Below are 19,964 nucleotides of genomic sequence, written 5' to 3' on the forward strand. Positions count from 1 at the left end.
TCCAGCTTCTTCCAGGTCTCCTGTGTGTATGCACAGGCCCAACAACTTAGGCCGTCTTCCACTGCTTTTCCATGCCACAAGCAGGGAGCCGGATTGAAAGTGGAGCAGTCAGGGCTTGAACTGGCACCCATAAAAGATGCCAGTATTGTAGATAGAGGATTAACCCGTTACACCATAGCACTGGCCCCTGTGGTGCCATTTTTTAAAAGAATTTGTTTGTTTATTTGAAGGAGTTACAAAGAGGGAGGTAGGGATAGAAAGAGAGCTTCCATCCACTGATTACTCCACAAATGACCACATTGATCTGGGGCTGGGCCAGGTCAAAGACAGGCACCCAGGCCCGGCGGCGTGGCCTAGCAGCTAAAGTCCTCGCCTTGAAAGCCCCGGGATCCCATATGGGCGCCGGTTCTAATCCCGGCAGCTCCACTTCCCATCCAGCTCCCTGCTTGTGGCCTGGGAAAGCAGTTGAGGACGGCCCAAAGCCTTGGGACACTGCACTCGCGTGGGAGACCCGGAAGAGGTTCGAGGTTCCAGGTTCCCTGCTTCGGATCTGCGCTCATCGGCCCGTTGTGGCTCACTTGGGGAGTGAAATATCGGACGGAAGATCTTCCTCTGTCTCTCCTCCTCTCTGTATATCTGGCTGTAATAAAATGAATAAATCTTTAAAAAAAAAAAAAAAAAAGACAGGCACCCAAGGGGGATGCAGGGGCCCACGCACAGCAGGCACCCAAGGTGGATGCAGGGGCCCACGCACTTGGATCATCTTTTTCTGCTTCCCCAGGCACATTAGCAGGCAGCCAGATCTGAAGTGGAGCAGCCAGGACTTGAACTCACACGCATGGGAAGCTGGTGTTGCAGATCTCAACCTAACTTGCTGTACCACATGAGCCCTTCGGGCCATTTTTTGAAAAAACAATTCTTTCCCTTCGCTGACTAGTCTGGGCACCCGCTGGCGGTCGGTTGCCCATGAATACGTGGGTTTATTTCTGGACTCAGCTCTTCTCATCCGTTGATTTCTGTGTCTCTGTGTGTGAGTACCACTCCGTCTTCACTACTGTGGCTTCAGCATTGAGAAGTGTGAGTTCTCCAACATGGTATGCCATTCTTAAAGATGTTTTAATTCTGGTCTGTTATATTTCCTACTGATGTTAAGATTTTACTGTCAATTTCTGCAAAAACTGCCCACGAAGCTTACTAGTAAGGGTTACACTGAATCAGTAGATGAGTTTGGTGGGGATTGTCATCTTAATAGTGTTAAGCATTTTGATTCTTGAACATAGAATATTCTTTGCTCTAATTACATCACCCCCCTAATTTCTTTTATGAATATTTAGTTGTTTAACAGAGTGTCTTACATTTATTTTGTTAAAATCATGCCTAAATATTATTTGTGATGATATTGTAAATGGAAGCCTTTTCAAATTCTGGAATGGCCGTTGTTACTGTATAGAAATGCAGTTGGTTTTGGGGTGGTTTGCAGCTTTTCGGTCTTATATTGTGTGACCTCACTGAATTTGTTAATACTGATGGTTTCTAGTGGATTGTTTGGGATTTTCTGTATACAGGGTCATATTATCTACAAATAACTTCCCTTTTATTTCTCTTTCTTGCCTAATTGCCCCCAAAGAACCTCCATTTCCAAAGCAAATCAAGTGGGAGAAGTGAGAAGAAGTACTCTGGTCTTGCCCCTGAGCCTAGGGGAACAGGTTCAGCCACCCTGACCCAGAGTATTTCTAAGCATCCTGCCTTTAGCTCACTCTCAGCTTCCTCTCACTCGCTGCTGCTCCTTCGGCCGGAGAACAGCAGGTCGATTGAAAAGGGCTTCCTTTCCAGTTCTTCAATAGCAGAGTTTATGGTTCCACTTGGCTTCTCTGTTCTCAGCCATTTTCCTTGGCCATTGGTGAGGTCATGGTACAAACTCTGTCAGGACACGGGGAAATATTTGCAAATTCTTTTTCTGTACCCGTTTTCACTGCCCATGAATTCCACAGTCCTGAATAACCTAACCTAGGTAGAAGTTGTGAAAATCAAAACACATGGGCCTAGCGTGATAGCTCAGTAAGCTAAATTCTTGCCTTGCATGCCAGGATCCCATATCGTATCCTGGCTCCTCCACTTCCCATCCAGCTCCCAGCGTGTGACCTGGGAAAGCAGCGGGGCATGGCTCAGGTCCTTAGGACCGTGCACCCATATGGGAGACTGGAAAGGAGCTTCTGGCTCCTGGCTTCAGGTTGGCTCAGCTCCAGTCTCTGCAGCCAGTTAGGGAGTGAACCACTGAGTGAAAGATCTTTCTGTCTCTCCTCTCTTTAAATCTGACTTTGCAATAAAAATAAGTAAATCTTTCTTAAAAATTGGAACATAAGCAGAGGTGTGTGAATGGATCCTTCTTTTCTTTCCTTTTGTCAGGGAAGAGACTGTTCTGGGGTCACTGTCCTTCCCGCAAAAGGCGCACAGGCCTCGCCGTCCTCCCGGCATGCCCTCTAACTGTCAGTACCCTCTGTGTTTGCAGACTCTCAGCGTTCTCACCTCTCTTCCTTCACAATGAAGCTCAAGGACAAATTCCACTCGCCCAAAATCAAGAGGACCCCGTCCAAGAAGGGAAAGCCAGCCGAGGTGTCTGTGAAGGTTGTGGACAAGCCCGTGAGCAAAGTAAGCTGGCTCCCCGGGCGCTCCTCCCAGCCTCACCTGCTCGCAGCAGGATGAGCTGGGGCTGCGTCTGAGTGCATGGTCGCAGCGGGGTGTGAGGTGCGAGCAGGTTGGCTGGGGTGTGCCTCGTGTGTTCGCCAGGGTCAGGCTCAGAAGGCCAGCGCAGTTCACGTAAGACACCTCCCTCATCAGCACACTGTGATCAGCCGGAAGCTGCCTCCCACCCCAGAGGTCCCCACGTTGCCCTGGCACACATGCACAGAGAAGTGTGTGACTTCCAGATGTCCATCATTTGGCCATAGGACCCGGGGGGTGAGATGTGACAACCCTGGGGAGCCCACCAGCAACTCCCCCCAGCACTAGTGACCTTCGTAGGGCCAGGCCACCGCATCTGTTGAGACAGCTGTTTTCGTTCATCCCTCCCCTCAGCCTAAAATGGCCATGTGAAGCTCTGTAGGAATCCAGGTTTCCTCTCTTCCAGGAGGCAACAGACAGATTTCTACCAGAGGGCTACCCTAGCCCCTTGGATCTGGAGCAGCAGGCAGTAGAATTTATGTCCACCAGTGCTGTGGCTTCCAGGTCTCAAAGGCAGAAGGTCAGTGTGATGTGAAGAACAGTTGGGTTTGCCTTGCCTTCTACTGCAGAACCCTGGGCCATGGTTTTGGGGATGGAAAAAAACTGTTGCTATATCACTGTGTCCAGCTGGGTGGTGACTGGGGCACCATCAGGCAGGCAGCAGACCAAGGGGCCTTGCGTCACAGGGAGAGTTTATCCCAGCACCGTGGTGCCCGGGCGGACGACTGGGCCCCTTTCTGGGTGGTCCGGTGGGTCCCTGGGGAGCGGGTGTCTCCCCCGCCCAGCAGCAGCTGTCCTGCCCTTGAATTGCTCCGCTGCTTTGATGACGTTTAGACATGGATGGCCACTGTGGTGCCCCCTTACTGCGACAGCCAGCTCGTGACTCCCTTTGTGGCCAGCACTGAGCAAGCTGCTTCTTGGCTCCCTGCTTGGTGCTTTTGTTGCGTGTGCTCTCACTTCGTCTTTCTAGCACTGCTGACAGGTGGAAATGTTTCTGGAAAGGACCCTGCCGTGTCTGTAGAGGTGGCCTGAGCATTTCGCCAGAGTCACGTCAGCAAGATTGATGGCAGTCTGCCTGACACCAAACTGTCCTAACAGGTCTCGCAATGCTGCTGCTTCTTTTCACTGTCTTAGAAATCTAAGTATCAGTCACAACACATCACTTCCCGTAAGGTCAGGTCAGAGCAGAGGCAAGCACTCAGTCTGCCACACCGATCTACATTCCAGGTCAGAGATGAGAAATTAGAGAAGATTTGATCTGTGCCAGTCATGGAGGTCGCTTAAATAGCTGGCAGAACCAGACTGTCCGTGTGTCCTCTCACTGGGTCGGTGAGGCGAGCATGAGGGGACACCTGAGACTCTCCCTGGAGTTCAGGGAGCTCTGCTAGCAGAAGTGCCCAGCCGCCCGGTTCGAGGGTGTTCCAAGAGAAGGCGTGGAAGAAAATGCAGGCACTTTCTGGGGTGCCTGCAGGTGCCGGGGAGCATTCGACAATGTGTGGAGGCACTGCTGATTATCACGGCAAAGGAGGCTCGAGCAGCTGCCGTGGTGGGCATCCTGAGAAACCCGCTCCGTGCCAAGGAACCTGGGTGTCATCTTCCCCGACCCCAAAGACTGTGAGGCCCCGCTGTGGTCACTGCACCTTGCCAAGGTTGAATTGTTGTGCTGGAGGCTAAGTCGTGAGCTGTGTGGCCATGTCAGCACAGCCTGTTGCTCTGCCGGTGAGGCAGATGCGGAGCCTTGCAGCGGGCCTGTCATCTGCCGCTGTCGCCCTGTCCCTGCCAGGAGAGCGTTTGCGTACATGTTCTCAGTTTGCGGCAGCTTGTGTCTGTGGAGTCCATGGAAGACTGAAGCACGAGGAGAGGGGGCGCAGGGCCGGACCACCCCCGCAGGCCTTGTCCTGGCTGCTTCCCACCTGCTGTCTTGCGTCCTCCTCTCCGTGATGCGGGACAGCACTGCTCCCCGACTCTACAGATCTCAGCTTCCTCCTGTGTTGGGCTCCACTCAGGTACTTTAGTGGTCTCACGTCTTCCTAGGAAATATCTAAAAACTCAGTAAATTCTGGAATGAACTGATAAATTCGGTCTGGAGCTCTTTAAGAAGCAGTAGAGGGCGATCAGACCGCCTCCCAGGATGACAGTCCCGCTACAATGACCCTGAGTGCTCTCCAGAAAGGGCCCCGAGGGCCTGGACCCTCCGATTGGCTTCTGAAAGGCTTTCCCTTTCAAGGACGAAGGATGAAGTGGACGCAGAGCGAGGCCCTGCCTGAGAGCTGGCTGTGGCAGTGTTGTGGGCCTCTGACGCTGCCTGCCCTCTGCTGGGCTCGGCTCCTGATGGGGCCTCCCTGTCGGACCCTCAAGAAAGGAACCATGACAGATTTTCTAAATCTAATGTCCAGGTTACAGTTTTTAATTTAATGATGGGCTGAACCCCAGGCTGTACACCAGGAGCTCTGTGGTGTGGGAAGGAGACTGGAGTTAAAGAGGAAAGAGCAGGGTTGTGGAGCAGGCAAGGCCGCAGGCTGGGCAGCTGGAGCACCAAGGCCACAGGGCTGGCAGCGCTGGGTTACGGTTGGCGCTGTCCCTGTGGCTGTGTTTTGCAAGAAGCAGCAGCTTAACAGTGGAAGGACCAGGCTCTTAAATGACTAACGTGATTTTTCTACAGTGACAGTTTCCCGTTCTTCACCCTGACACGCCTTGCCCCTTTCGAAGGCTTGCTACTCCTTTTTCTCTTTGAAACCTGCGGATATATTTTCTTGACATTTCTGTCTGCTCTGCAAGTTTCCTTTTTGCTGTCTGTGCTGGCGTCATGTGCCACTTCTCACCGACCTGACGTGGCTTTAGCCATTGTCTCTGTCCACAAGCCCTGTGAATCCCGATTCCTCAGGTCCAAGAAACAGGGAGCTCTAATGCAAGAGGGTGTGGAGAAGCGAGCTCCCGCCTCCAGGAGACAGACAGTAAATGAACATGTAGGCAGGGAAGGAGAAGGATGAGCCCTGAGCCAGAGAAGGGGCCGGATGTGCCCTGCAATCTGCGGTGCCATTCGGGGAGCACCGGGTAGCCTGGCCGAAGTTGGATTTCCTTAGCAATTGAATCAGTTTCTATATATTCTTTTGATACTCACATGGAATAAAAACCTCTGCTACTGTACTTTTTTTTTTATTTATTTAAAATGACATTCCCCATCATTTCAGGAGAAAGGAGCCATTGTTAACAATTACTTTTTTATTAGAATTGCCTTTTTTGTGTATTTGCCGATTATTGAAGTGTCCGGGAGCCGTCTTCTAGCCATCAGTTGTTTCAGGTTCTCGGAGCCTGAGGGAGCCTACAAGTGGCACTTTGCCTCACATATACACACTTGCTAATCCACGCTGCTAGACATGCAGCTGACCCTGCTTGAGTCCGTTCCCCAGCTCTGGATGTGTTCTGCAGGTTTCTCTGGCTTGACCTTCCCCTGCCCACCAGCCAGGACCTAGGTCTGTGAAGTTAGGAACAGTTGAGGAGACAGGAAATGAAGAGGTTGTGTGCAGCAGCTGGCTGGGCCCGACACCTGCATGCTGAGGAGGAGGGTCAGTCGGCCATGTGGGCACTGGCAGGTACAGGCCCTAAGCAGAGCGCCCGGGTCTGTGGGATCAGCGTACAGCAGAGAGGAGACAGTGGCCATCTGCTGCGCTTCTTCTGCCTTCCGCCTCCACCCAGCATCCTTCCCTCTAATCCTGAGACAGGCTGCCATGCAGGAGTCTTGGCCACGGGGCTGACCCATCGTGTCCTGGGCAGCCTTCACAGCCCCTCAGAGCTTTGAGAGAAAGGCCGGGGGCTTCCAATTGCTGAGATGTGGCCACTGCTTCTGCAGAGCATCAGAAAGCCAGTCCTGCCCATGCTGCTGCTCGTGGTGCGGTCTCGGTGTGGTTCAGGACGGAGGCGAGGCGATTACAGCCCTGCAGGGTCTGGGAAGGGGGTCTGGGAGTGCCCCTCCTTGATGTCGGCCTTGCACCTTCACACCCAGCCTCTGGGCCCCAGCTGCTGTCCTCAGGAAAATAATCTGGTGAGGTTTTGGCAACATCAATCTCAAACTAGGTCACAGGAAACCGTATATGTATATATACATACACCTCTCTAATTTCTCTCCTCCCTGCTGTGCGTAACACTTCCTCACAGAACCTGAGCTGGCTGGAAGAGAAGGAGAAGGAGGTGGTCAGTGCCCTGCGCTACTTTAAGACCATTGTGGACAAAATGGCCATTGACAAGAAAGTCCTGGAGATGCTTCCGGGCTCGGCCAGCAAGGTGCTGGAGGCCATCTTACCCTTGGTGCAGAGTGACCCCCGCATTCAGCACAGGTGAGTCTCAGGGCAGCAGAGGACCCCGGCACGTCTGGGCGTGGGCGCCCTTGAGACACATGGGGTGGGTAACTCTGCAGCCACCCCAAGTCTTGATGCCATCCTAAGGCCAAGGTCATTATCACTCCTCACTGAGATGAAACTTACACGTCCGCAGGCATGGAGCCACAGTGGGATCTGTGGTCACTTCTCTGATTTGGGCACATTTCTGCCAGGACCCTGGTCATCCAACGCCTAAGCACTGTTTACTGTGACATCCCGACTTGTCAGGACCTAGCTTACCAGGGCTCTCAGTCCCAGACAATGAGATGAAAAGAAATAGGAAAGAACCCTGCTGGAGGACGGGCTGGTGAGAAAGCAGAAGTTCCGCAATGGTGGGGTTTGTTCCAGGGAGCCTCCGCTGAGTAATGCTTTTAGTGTTGAAGTATATTATTCTCTTAAAAGTTAAGGGGCAGCCTGTCCCTGTATCAAGTTTTAAAAGAAAAACAGCCTTAAATTTACCTGGAGCAAAAGCCTCTGGAAGGACTGGCAGGTGCCTTGTTTTTCCGCCATGGTACCTCTTCAGGAGAAGTGCACCTGTTTCGATTCCCTGAGATAGCGTGGCCTTTGTTCAGCACCTTGAGGCTAAGCGTTCATGAATGGCTTGGCAGTGAAGTTCAGGGTTGCCTTCCAGGAGGTCAAGCCAACTGTGTCTTTTTCAGCCACAAGACTCTGCTCCAGGGCATCCGTCTGGAGTTTAGGCTGAGCCCGTGAAATGGTTAGAAGCTCACTAGCCCCAGGGCGGAGGGCTAAGCAGACTCCTTTGAGCAAACCTGCCTGAGGTGCCACAGATGTGTGGACCACTTTGAATTAAATGTTCCCATGAACCTGTTCTCCTGTGCTTGGGAGCAGGAGAGAGTCAAACCTGCTTGAGAAAATCCCCCCCCCCCCATGTGACGCTGTGCTGATCTTACAACACAGTGGCCTTTGGGGAAGGCAGGAAGAGTGGCAGCGCCAGGACACCGACAAGAGGGGGTGGTGGGAGAAGAGGTCAGGTCACACACACCCGTGCTTAGTCTGTCTGGGAGAGTCGAGGCTAGAGCCAGCTCAGCTGACCCCCGTGGCCAGCAGCACATTGCCACCAAAGCTGTGGCTTGCCGGAGAGTTGGCCAGCAATGCTGCCTGCATGGTTGCAGGCTCTGGGCGAGCTCTGAGCAAGCCACAGGGTAACAATGGGGCAGGAGGTACTTAGAGCTGACAGAACCATTTCCTGGAGGAGAAAAACGAAGTACCTGGAATAGCCATGAGGAACAAATATTTTTGTCAGGTACTCCTCTGGCTAATATTATTTGAAGGAATTTCCTTCTGAAGTTCTGTCAGCATGGCGGTGCTGTTTTGCTTGGTGTCCCTGGAGGGACTGGAACCCTGAAATCCTTGCCCTGTGTTTTTGTCAGCTTCCGTACGTTGTCTGCGTCCTCTCTCCGTGCAGCATTGGCACCCTCCCCGGGGACGGCCTGGCCTCAGCTCAGCAGTCCCCGGTGTGCAAGAGCTGCAGGATCTTCACAGGTGGCAGGCCTGAGCCCAGAAAAGAGGCGTCGACAGGGCCCCAGACACAGCTCTGTTGTGTGGGGGGCCCCATCCCCTGCTTCCTCAAATCTCAATGCCTTGACCCCAGAAGGCTCCCCACCCCGCCTGGGAGAATGCCTCATGGGCCCGGATTTTGCCTTTGGAAAGCATTGTAATCTTGCCTTACAATACTATGTAGTTTCCTAACAATTTTATCTTTGGCTTCTGTCTGCCTCTTCCTCCCCGCCCCAAAAGTGGATGAAGGGGCAGCAGATAGATTTTCTACATTTTTGTGTTTCCTCTGTTACAAAGCATAATGCTTGAAATTGAAACCTAATGCTTTTTGGAATTCCTAGGGAAATGTATTCTGCATTGATTAAAAGTGTGGCAGGAGCAGCCATGCTTCCTTCGGCTGCCCCTCTGGTCACCGAGGCAGCCCCAGGCACTTGGCGTTTGGTGGGTGTGTCGGTATCCCAGCGTCCTTAGAAGCTAACACCTCACCTCCGCTTCCCCCACCCCTGCTGTCATAGGCAGCCCGCCTCTGGTGGCTTATCTTGAAATCACGTCATCACAGCATCTCCCTGAAGCCCTGGCCACGGTTCCAGTGCAGAGGGTGATGAAGCCGAGCCCCTGTTAAGAGCAGCTCTCATAAGCTGCAATCTGTTTTGAGCTCATGACCATCCCCATGAAGGATCCTGCCTATGAAAGTGCCACAACCCCATTGGTTGTCTGGGAGACATCAAAAAATGAGTTTTAGTCTGATTCAAAATAAGAAATGCGTAATCCTTGCCCCAGCCCAGTGATTAGCCCATTGGAGGGGGGAAATGGGACATTCCTTGAGAGAAATTATCAGAACCTCGTGGAGGGACGTGAAGTTTGGGAAGGCTCGTTAACTGCTGTGATGGAATTTTTACATAAACATTTTTAACAAATCAGCATATAATGTTCCACAGTATCTTTGTTGGACACTTTATTGGAAGAAAACTTGTATTAAAAAGAGGCATGGTTTTACAAAAATAGGGATTGAAAAACTGCTCCTGTGCTCAGTAGATATCTTTGATTTAATAATAACAATAATAATAGCCCTTCTCTTAATAACCGTTCTCTTCCCTCTAGCTCAGCCCTCTCCTCTTGCTACAGCCGAGTGTACCAGAGTCTCGCCAATCTCATCCGTTGGTCTGACCAAGTGATGCTGGAGGGTGTGAATTCGGAAGACAAAGAGATGGTGACGACTGTGAAAGGGGTCATCAAGGCTGTGCTGGACGGAGTGAAGGTACTGGGCACGGATTCCTCAAGTCTGGCCAGGACCTTAAGGCAGCCCGCCGGCCACGCTGTATTACAATGAACATTTTGGTGCACTCGGGCGTCACTCTGGAGTGCTTGTCTGGAGAGTCAGAGAGCTGCCAGAAGCAGTCAGCTCCTCTGAGCATGTGTTAAGGCTTCAGTGGGTCTGGCCCGGCTCAGCCCCGACAGGGCCTGCCTGCCAGCCAGGACACAGTGCAGGTGATACTGTCTGCACTGCTAGCAAAGCTTCCAGCGTGCCATCGCTCCTTTGTCCTGAGCTAGGAACTTGAGATTCCTGGCAGAAAGGCCAGGTTGATATGAGAAGAAATCAAACTGCCGTGGCCTGTGTCTTTGCTGTCCCGAGAAGTCAGAAACCACAGGCTAGGAAATGACGAGTCGTAGTGAGGGTGGGAAGTCGAGACCACAGAAGGTCTGGGACCTGAAGGGTGAGTCCTGGCGGATGAGGAGCACTGAATCAGATGAGGCCCCGGGGTCAGGACTGGGGCTGTGGGCCGCGGGAGGGCACATCATGCCATGGGTAATAAGGATCGGCCTGGAGACCTAGCTGCGTTAGAGTCCCAAGTTCCCCATTTACTAGTTTCTGAACTCCAGCAGTTATCCCAGCTGCTCTGTGCGCTAGGTGGGACCTCAGCAGCGTGTAGGGCAGAGCTGAAGGACAGTAGCATGGCTGGCCCGGTGCCTGCACACCCTGAGCCCCTGGGCCCCAGCCCCCGTCTGTTACTAAGTTACTAAGTGTACAGACCCTGAAGCACTGGCCCCAGTCAACACTCCTTCCCCTGAAGTGGGCTCTTGGATTCCTAAAGCCGGCTCACACTCTGGAGAGTAGAACACGGACTCCAACAGGTCTAAATGAGAGAAGACTGAGCAAGCATTGCTTAGCATTACAGCGTGTTCTGGAATGAATACTCTTGGGCCTCCCACGCCCACAGCAGTGCAGTGGGAGCGGATGTCCCTGCTAGCGATGCGAGATGGTTCAGAGGGCGTCTGAGTGGATGACATCATCCTCCGCTAGCTCCCATGCGCTCATCATTCCAGAACCTCACTCGGTCCAAAAGGCCCAGCTTTGGCCAGTGAGACGTGAGGGCGTCACCCGCAGCAGCCCATTCTGTGCTCTGGGCAGCTCCCTGTGGTCAGGAGGGCAGAGCAGCACCTGTTCACCCTCCGTCAACAGTCATATGGTTCTGCCTCCCCCACTCAGGCTGGTCCTGTCTGGACTGCTGGAAATTATTGAAAATTAATTTTTAGGTGACATTATTAACGTTTCTGCCTACCAAATTGATTCCTGTGAGATATTCAAGGCGAATTAGAATAGCCAAAGCAGAGGAGATGGACTTGCTGTGCATAAAGCTCTGATAGTCCCAAGCAGATCTCCTCTGTGCGTTCCCCGGAAGCACATTGAGCAGGGCATGTGCATGCCTGGCAGAAAATTGCTTCTTGTTTTTCAAAGTGATGGGGAGGTGTGGGAGGAGAGAGAGAAAAAGAATGAAACTATTTAAACCCAAAACTATTTGAGCCAGAACAAAGATTCTCTCGATAAGGAAGTCTGCTTTAATTTATTCATGAAGCGTTTAATGAGACCCTTCTCTGGGTCAGGGGTTGTGTTAGATGGAGGCATTGGTTGGTGGGCAAAGCCAGCACCAGCCGTAGCCTTTGGAGCCTGCACGAAGGCCTCAGAGAGACCAGCAGCACCACGGCAAAGCGCTGCAGAGGAGAGCTGGGGCGTGGTGTACCCAGCCTGTAGGGACAGCCGGCCTTCTTAGGGCACTCAGACATGTGCCCCAGGAAGAGCCCGGCCAGTGCCTGAGGGGAGGGCAGCAGGCAGACTGTGGCCAACTGGAAGCTGAGGCGGTGCAGACCTCATCGCTCACATTGCCTGGATGGTTTTCATATGTCAGCCCTACCTGATGGTCTTGACACTGCTCGTACAGCCCTAAAGGTAGGACAGGTGTGGCAGCTGAGGCCCAGGCAGACTGTGGGTAGACCCAGGAAGATGACGACCTGCCTCCAGGCCTGCCGGGCCCCTCCACCCTGTGCCCTGGTGTCACCCTCCCCGCCTCCCCCAAGGTCAGCCACGTGGTTCTCTGGCCTCCAGCCCCCTCCTGGTCCCCGTCAGCCCTGGGATACCTTATAAGCTCATGTCCTGGTGAGAGAGAGCACAGCTTGGCTGTGCAGGCATGCTGTCATCCACTTGGAGAAGTGTTGGCACGTTCCTTCAGACTGACTCACCATCTTTCAAGTAACTCATTCAGTGGTTGCAGATTTTTATTTTTTTGAAGGATTGGAAGGGTAGTATTATTTAACAGCCCCTATAAGCAGTGTACCTGCGGGCAAGCCACTCTCAAGATGCTGCTGCTGCTGCTGCTGAATGAGGACAAAGTGAGGTCATGTGTATAAAATACCTGGTCAGGGCCGAGCGTCCAGGTAAGCACAGGGCCGGGAGTGCTTGCGGCAGCAGTGGTGAGTTCCAGAACAGCTCACGCTGGCCAAGCCTTGACGGTGACAATGGCTCCTTTTCAGCAGCAATCGGGCTGCTCTCCTCGGGGGTCTCTGGCTCAGGGAGGACAGTGACTGTCCTCAGACAGGGCGGGAAACAGCCTCACTTTCTGTTTCTCTGGGAACCACTCCCAGCCCAAGACCTGGCTGTTGAGGGGTCAGGGACGCCCCAGTTTGACCCTTTGGAGCCCGTGTTCCACGCCCCCACTTGGCGGTTTGGATTTCATTGCTATTGGTACATGTTCACTCCTCACACCTGCGGCCGCTTTGCCTGCTTACATGCCTTCTAGCAGTGCCAAAGCTTCCTTGTACATCTGCCATATTCATCCAAGCTGCTTTCCCTACCGCCAGCTGCACACACCCACTCACACACACACACACCCACTCACACACAGCCACTCAACTCACACACCCTCACACACACAGCCACACTCTCACACACCCACTCACACACCCACTCACATATACTTACACACACTCACACACCCACTCACACTCACGCCCACTCACACCCACTCGCATACACTCACACACACCCACTCACACTCACACACTCACACACACACACAGAACAAGTTTTTTATCATTAAACAGAAAGCCTGGATCAGGTAAGGCACCCGCATACGCTCTGGCAGTCCCTGGCCTGGTACTTGGATCTGGCCTCCTGCCAGCAGAGACCTTGGCAGCCAGCAGGTAACGTGACTTACTAGGAGAGGCAGAGAGGCAAAGCTGCCATCCACCAGGTTACTTCCCCGGTGCCCATCTTGGCCAGGACTGAAGCCAGAAGCCAAGATGGCAGAACCCAGTTAATAGAACAGTGACTGCTACCTCCCAGGGTTTGTGTCAGAAGGCAGGAGTCAGGAGCTAGAACCAGACATCAAACCCAGGTAATCCAATGTGGGATGTAGGCATTTTAACCACCTAACCGAACCCTTCTTTCTACAGAGAAATCCCTTTTTGCCTACGTAAGAGAACGTCCCAGTAGGGTGGGGCACCTTTGATTGCACTGTGCAGTTTCAGTCCCAGCCACCACCCACCCCACCTGCTGACTTATGTCCTGTGTACTTCATGACCAGACTGTATCCAGGGTGTCTATAGAACTCAGAAGAACTAACGATAGAGGGGGAGCTTTGCATTGCCCTTGCATGGGAGCCCACAGCCCACCTCCCATGACGTTGTGTCCCTAGGGACTTCATGGTCCACATCTTAGCACACTGCCACTGCCTGTAGTCACAACACAGGCTGCTCTTGCCCAGCCAGGACGTGGCCTCTGTCCCAGGCTTGGGGCTGCAGCTCAGCATCAGGGACAGAGTGGCAAGAGGGACGGCACCGGCCTTCCTTGTGGAGCACCAGAGCTGTACTGTAACTTGCCCTTTAAGCCCTCTGTCACTGTGATCATTCAGGATTTATAAAACGAGCATAGAAATAAAGCTCACAGATTCTTGAAGATAACTTCTGAATACCATTTTTGGTGTTTGAAAATGTATTTTCAGCATTCTGGTTGCTGGTCAAGTTTAGAGTCAGTGGCTATAGACCTAGTCAGAAAGCCCTAGGATCCCACTCAGAAATGCCACATTTAGTAGGAGATTCTGGGCTCCCACCACTTTGCAAATGGTCACCTGCCAGTGAGATTGGAGTGCAAACACAGTAGCCAGGCATGTGCACATTTTAAAGGCTCTCCTGTGTCAGACAGCGAAAGTTGAGATGAAAGGCCTCTGTGTGGGCAGGAAGGTGGTAAGTAGCCGAGCCACCACCCGTTTTGCACATCCAGTCCTGGCTCAGGCCAGCCGGCTGACAGAGGGAAGGTTGTCTTCGGATCCAGGCGGCTCACTTGCACATGTGTGCCTGTCATGCCGACATTCTTGTGCCATCATTCACTAGTTGCAGTCACAGCTGCCCTTCCAGAAGGATGACAATCTAATTATAACCGCTCATGCATCAACGAAGACTTGGTAGAATGTTTGCCTACATTATTAGGTGCCCGCAAGCAGACTTGCGTCCTCTAGCCCCATTTGTAAGGCAGAGGAGCCTGAAAGTAGGGCTTCTGGGTGCTGGGGTCTGGCCTTGGTCCTTTCAGGGTGAGCTGCCTCTGCTACCTTCCTCCAGGCAGTGGGGGGCGGGGGAGCCCTCCACACGTAACTGCATCTCCCGGTGAGAGAGATCTCATCACACCATCTTGTCCTGATGGTGACCAGCTGCTGGGTAGCCATTTCTTCAACATGACATTCTAAACTTTAATTAATTAATTTATTTTTTTTATTTGAAAGACACCGAGATTGCCCATCTGCTAATCTCCCTCCCCAAATCCTACAACAACAAGGGCTGGGCCAGACAGGAGCCAGGAGGCCATCCAGGCCTCCTATGTGAGTGGCAGGCTCCCAAGCACCCGGGCCATCAGCTGCTGTCTCCCAGACCCCTTAGCAGAAAGCTGGATCGGAGCCACAGCAGCCTGGGGTTCAGTCCCAGGCACCCCAGCGTGGACTTCTGGCATCTTACGTAGCAGTTTCCCCAGCTACACCACAACATCTCGCCTCACGCATATACCTTTTCCTTTAGGAGTGGTTCTGTTTAATTATTTCAGAACTAATATTTATTTTCAAAATTTTCAAAAATACAAAAAAAAATGACGTATTTCATAGCCCAATTTTTTCCTGTTATGTGTACTCTCAATTTGATTTTGTTTCCAAAACATGTGATATACTTGTATGCCAACACACTTTCTGTGGCTTCTCCTATGTATATGTTGTAGATAGGGTCTTCTCCGCTGTATCACATATTCTTACTGTGACTTGTTTGCAGTCGCAAAATGCTCTATTGTTTGAGTCTATAGTTACTCGTTGTGGACTATTGAATAGTCTTACCTGTTTTGCATAATGCTGTGATGATCATTTTTTGTGGCTTAAGGTTTGAAAGCCTCTGTTTATTTGAGAGGCCTAGAGACGGAGGAAGAATTTTGGCCTGCTTCTTTACATCTCTTTTCCCACAACAGCCAAGACTGGACTGACCAGAAACTAGAGTCGGAGAACCCGAATCTGGTCTCCTCCACAAATGGCAGGAGCCCAATTCCATGGAGCAGCACTGCTGCCTCCTGGGGTGTGCGTTGGCAGGGAGCTGGAGCTGGGAGCCAGATCCTAGACCCTGTGGTGTGGGGTGCAGGCATGGCAACACCGAGTGCAACAGCAGCCCTGGTGCGGCTGCTGTTTGGATACATATCCAAGCAGCTTCTGCTGGGCAGAGTTCTCACAGTGCAGACACTGAAGGTGTTGGTCTTGTACACTGACATCCTTGACCTCCAGCCTGGGCTTCTGTGGGTCCCTCCTAGAATGAACGACCTCTCATTTTTCATCTCTGAGTTTCTCTCTTGGGATGCTTGTAGCTTCCAGTCTTGTAAAGAACCCTTGCTCTGGGCAGGATGTTAATGTTTTGTCTTCCTTGCTGGTGGGCTGCAGTTGTTATGTGTGGGTCTGGAGAGGCTTTGGGGTCTCCAGCTGGGGAGATGTTGTTATGTGTGGGTCTGGAGAGGCTTTGGGGTCTCCAGCTGGGGAGATGTTCCTGTGTTCCCCACTTGCTTCCTGCAGCTGCACACCTAGAGGGTCCTGCGGGAAGCCTGAAGCCTCTCCTGAAGTGCTGGCAGGTGCAGCCCGTGTGTCTGTCACGTGAATGGAACATCCCTCCAGGGCACACTCCATGGTGGAGAGGGATGTACATGGGTGGCTGTTCATGCTGGGCAGAAGATGGACAAGATGGGCAGGCCTTTTGAGACACAAAGCCACTGGGTGGTTGCCAAGGGTTGGGAGGGAGAGGGGTGTACCAATGCACACAGAGTTTGTGAGGTGATGAAGAGGCCTGAAATTATGTTGATGATTGTAAAGTTATGAATAGACTAAAAACTGTTAAATTGTACACTTCAAATAGGTCCATTTTACAGCAGGGAATTATATGTCCATAAAGTTGTGTAGAGACAAATGGACACAAACGTGTACAAATCGTATGATTCCATTATGCTGATCTCAAAAACAGACAAGAGTAACCCCGGATGATAGAAGTAATTAATGTTATGGTGCAGAGTACCAGTCCGAGTCCAGCTGCCCGCTCCTGACCCAGCTTCCTGCTAACAGCATCCCTGTGGAGGCAGTGGCTAGTGACCCAAGTGCTTGTCTCGCACAGGGGAGACTCGGGTGGAGTTCTTGGATCCTGGTTTCAGCCTGCCCAGGCCTGGCTGTTGTCACCATTTGAGAAGTGAGCCCACAGATAGAATGCTGTCACTCTGCCTTCCAAATAAATGAATAAATCTTAAAAAAAAAAGAAAAAGTGGTTGGAGAGGAACAGTATTTTTTTAGCATTGCTTACACAAGTTGATGTAGTTGTCAAGATTTTTCAAACTGGGGGAAATACATGCTAACTGGGGAGGAAAACAGGAAGGACCCCGGCCTCTTCCCTGTGGTTATGATTTGAAAAATGCCTTTTTTTCTATTATAATATTCTAAAATTAGTCCTCTCTTAGGTGTTGTGCTCACGGGTCGCCCGGGGCCAGCTTGTACTGGGAAGAAGCCACCCAGAGCTGCAGACTGGGGCTTTGGGCATTGTCGTGCACGGAACGTACCGGCTTTAGAGAACCGAAAATGTCATCCTTTCCCCACAAACAGGAAGCCTGGTCTCCCGAGGACTTGGCATGTGTGGGTGACTTGGTCATCTTGAGACAGTGGGTTCGCCATTTCCCCTGTCAAGAGGAAGTTCCTTCATGCTTTTGAAACTCAATGTCGTGCTGCAAAGATATTTCTGGAGGGCGTGGTGCGTTTGGGGAAGCTGTGCAGCTGGCTTCAGGCTAGCCATGCTTGCAGTCTCGGTGCAGGAACAGTCTGCCCCCACACGTGAGCGCAGACAGCCGACCACCTTCTAGCGAAAGCCCGGCGGGGCGTGCTTGGGCTCATGCTCTTTGTCTCGTGTCGGTGCAGGAGCTGGTCAGGCTGACTGTGGAGAAGCAGGGGCGGCCGTCTCCAACAAGCCCAGTGAAGCCCAGTTCCCCAGCCGGCAAGCCTGATGGGTGAGTGCTGACAAACTCGCCGTGGCCACATTCGAGGTAGAGCCAGCTTTGGCAGAAGGCGGGAGCCAGGCGGGCAGGCCGCTGAGGTCTCATGTGTCTCAGTGCTGAGTTCTGAACGTGCACCGGTTGGTTTAAAGTCTGAGTGTCTCACACAAGCTCTGCAGTATCGCCTCACCCATCTCAAGTTTGACATCCCACGTGGCCTTTCTAAGTATTGTGTGTGTCCCACGTGGGAGACCGGAGAGTGAGCCAGCAGACGGAAGATGACAAGCCCTTTTCTGCCTTGTCGTGTGTGTGTGTGTGTGTGTGTGTGTGTGTGTGTGTGTGACTAACTTTCAAAATAAATAATTAAATAAAAATAGAGAAATAGTCGTGGCTTGTGTCGGTGAGTGAGTGGCACACACCCATGACCTTTCTGAGCAGCCTCACCGAGAGCCTGGATTTCTGGATTTGGTACATTTGACTTGAACACTGTGGAAGCTTTTTTTTTTTTTAATTTATGTATTGACTTGAAAGCCAGAAATCTTCCTTCTGTGGGTTTGCTCACCAAATCACAGCAGCCAGGGCTGGATCAGGCTGAAGCTAGGAGCCCAGAGCTGCATCTGGGGCTCCCAGATGGGTAGCAAGGGCCCAAGTCCTCTGGCTGTATTCCGCTGTCTTCCATGGCACATTGCTGGAGAGCTGGACCGTAGGCAGAGCACTTGGGACTTTGGTGCGGGATGCCAGCATGGCATGCTGCGGCTTAGCTCACTGTTTCACAGTGCTGGACCCACTTTGATCCTTTTTTCTAAAGGCTTATTTATTTATCTGAAAGACAGAATTAGAGCCCGGTGCGGTGGCCTAGTGGATCCCATATGGCACCGGTTCTAATTCTGGCAGCTCTACTTCCCATCCAGCTTCCCTGCTTGTGGCTGGGACCCCGCACCCGTGTGGGAGACCTAGAGGAAGTTCCTGGCTCCTGGCTTCGGACCGACGCAGCACCAGCCATTGCAGCCACTTGGGGAGTGAATCATCAGACGGAAGATCTTCCTCTCTGTCTCTCCTCCTCTCTGTATATCTGACTTTGCAATAAAAATAAAAGTAAAATCTTAAAAAAAAAAAAAAAAGAATTAGAGAGACAGACAGCCAGACAGATTTTCTATCCACTGGTTCACTCCCCAAATGGCAGCAACAGCAGCTGAGCCAGCCTAAAGCCAGGAGCCAATTCTGGACCTCCCACGTGGATGGAAGGACCCAGGCATTTGGGTCTTCTCCCACTGCTTTCCTGGCTAATTAGCAGGGTGCCAAGTCAGAAAGGGAGCAGCCAGGATTTGAACCGTCACCCAAATGCAGCTGCTCGCAGTGCCGGAGCCAGGCTTTGCTCTTCCCACGCAGTACTGGCCTTCACATCTGCTCTCGTAATGTTTATTTTTATCAAGAGCGTACACCTGGGGCAACATGGAACATTTTAAAGCCTTGTATCATTTCTGCTACAAATCCCTGGTAAAAAATATGGAATGCTAATTTGGAGCATTTAGGGGAACCTTTAAATCGTCCAGTGTAAGAATTCCTCTTCCATGGCCCAGTGCCATGGCTCAGTTGACTAATCCTCCCCCTACAAGCACTAGGATCTCTTATGGACACTGGTTCATGTTCCAGCTGCTCCAGTTTCCCTCCGGCTCCCTGCTTGTGGCCTGGGAAAGCAGTAGAGGACAGCCCAAGTCCATTGAACCCTGCACCCACATGGGAGACCTGGAAGAGGCTCCTGGCTCCTGGCTTCAGATTGGCTCAGTGCAGCTGTTGAGGCCACTTGGGGAGTGAGCCAGTGGATAGAAGATCTTTCTGTCTCTCTGTGAATATCTGCTTTTCCAATAAAGATGAATAAATCTTTTAAAAGAATTGCTTTTCAGACAAGGAGCTGTAGCAGAGGCTGGAAGTGATGCTAGGCCCCTGTGCTTGGCAGTGACAAACCTGTGAGACTGGGGCCTGCACTGTGGCCCTGAAGCCTCATAGCCAAGTGCCGGTTTGAGTCCCGCTAACCCTGTGGGAGATGGGAAACTAGGATGGAGTTCTGGGCTTCTGGCTCTGACCTGGACAACTCCAACCATCATAGCAATTTAAAAAGTGAACCGTCAAATGAAGGACATACATACGCATATCTTTTGCTCTGCCTCACAGAAACAGCAGCAACCATAAATTTAAAAAATAAAAAAAGACGTGAAATCCCTCCGCCAGGCTCCTACTCTTTGCCCCTCGCACGGCTCCCTTAGCTGATCCAGTTCTCGCTGTCCGAGAGGCTGTGCGCTCTGCTCCCTCGGACCCCCGTAACGCCGAGTCCTCTCCCGTTCTGCAGCCAAGCCGAGCTCCCCCTGACGGCCCGAGAACTGGAGAGTCTCAACAAGGCAAGTGGGGGGCCGCAGTCAGCTGAGCTGCTCCCAGACTCCATGGACGAAGAGGCCGCGCCCCCCAAACCCCCCTTACCAGGCATTCGGGTGGTTGACAGGTAAGTCTTGCTTCGTGGCTAGCGCCCTCGGGAGGTGGCC

General features: G+C 52.2%; 1 protein-coding gene across 14 annotated transcripts in view; it reads left to right on the top strand.

Annotated features, from left to right (window-relative positions):
- The window catches only part of RAPGEF1 (Rap guanine nucleotide exchange factor 1), a 111,138-nt gene that overhangs the window by 58,371 nt on the left and 32,803 nt on the right, over positions 1-19,964 (top strand). For 9 of the 14 annotated variants that reach the window (XM_058673001.1, XM_058673012.1, XM_058673000.1 and 6 more), the window contains exons 2-7: positions 2,510-2,649; positions 3,128-3,241; positions 6,877-7,055; positions 9,717-9,873; positions 17,354-17,442; positions 19,775-19,924. In XM_058673001.1, the coding sequence (XP_058528984.1) occupies positions 2,510-2,649; positions 3,128-3,241; positions 6,877-7,055; positions 9,717-9,873; positions 17,354-17,442; positions 19,775-19,924 (829 nt within the window). The remainder of the gene's footprint in view (positions 1-2,509; positions 2,650-3,127; positions 3,242-6,876; positions 7,056-9,716; positions 9,874-17,353; positions 17,443-19,774; positions 19,925-19,964) is intronic. The other 5 variants (XM_058673006.1, XM_058673013.1, XM_058673003.1 and 2 more) reach the window with 1 other exon arrangement.

Source organism: Ochotona princeps, chromosome 14, assembly GCF_030435755.1.
Source record: "Ochotona princeps isolate mOchPri1 chromosome 14, mOchPri1.hap1, whole genome shotgun sequence".
NCBI classification, from domain to species: domain Eukaryota; kingdom Metazoa; phylum Chordata; class Mammalia; order Lagomorpha; family Ochotonidae; genus Ochotona; species Ochotona princeps.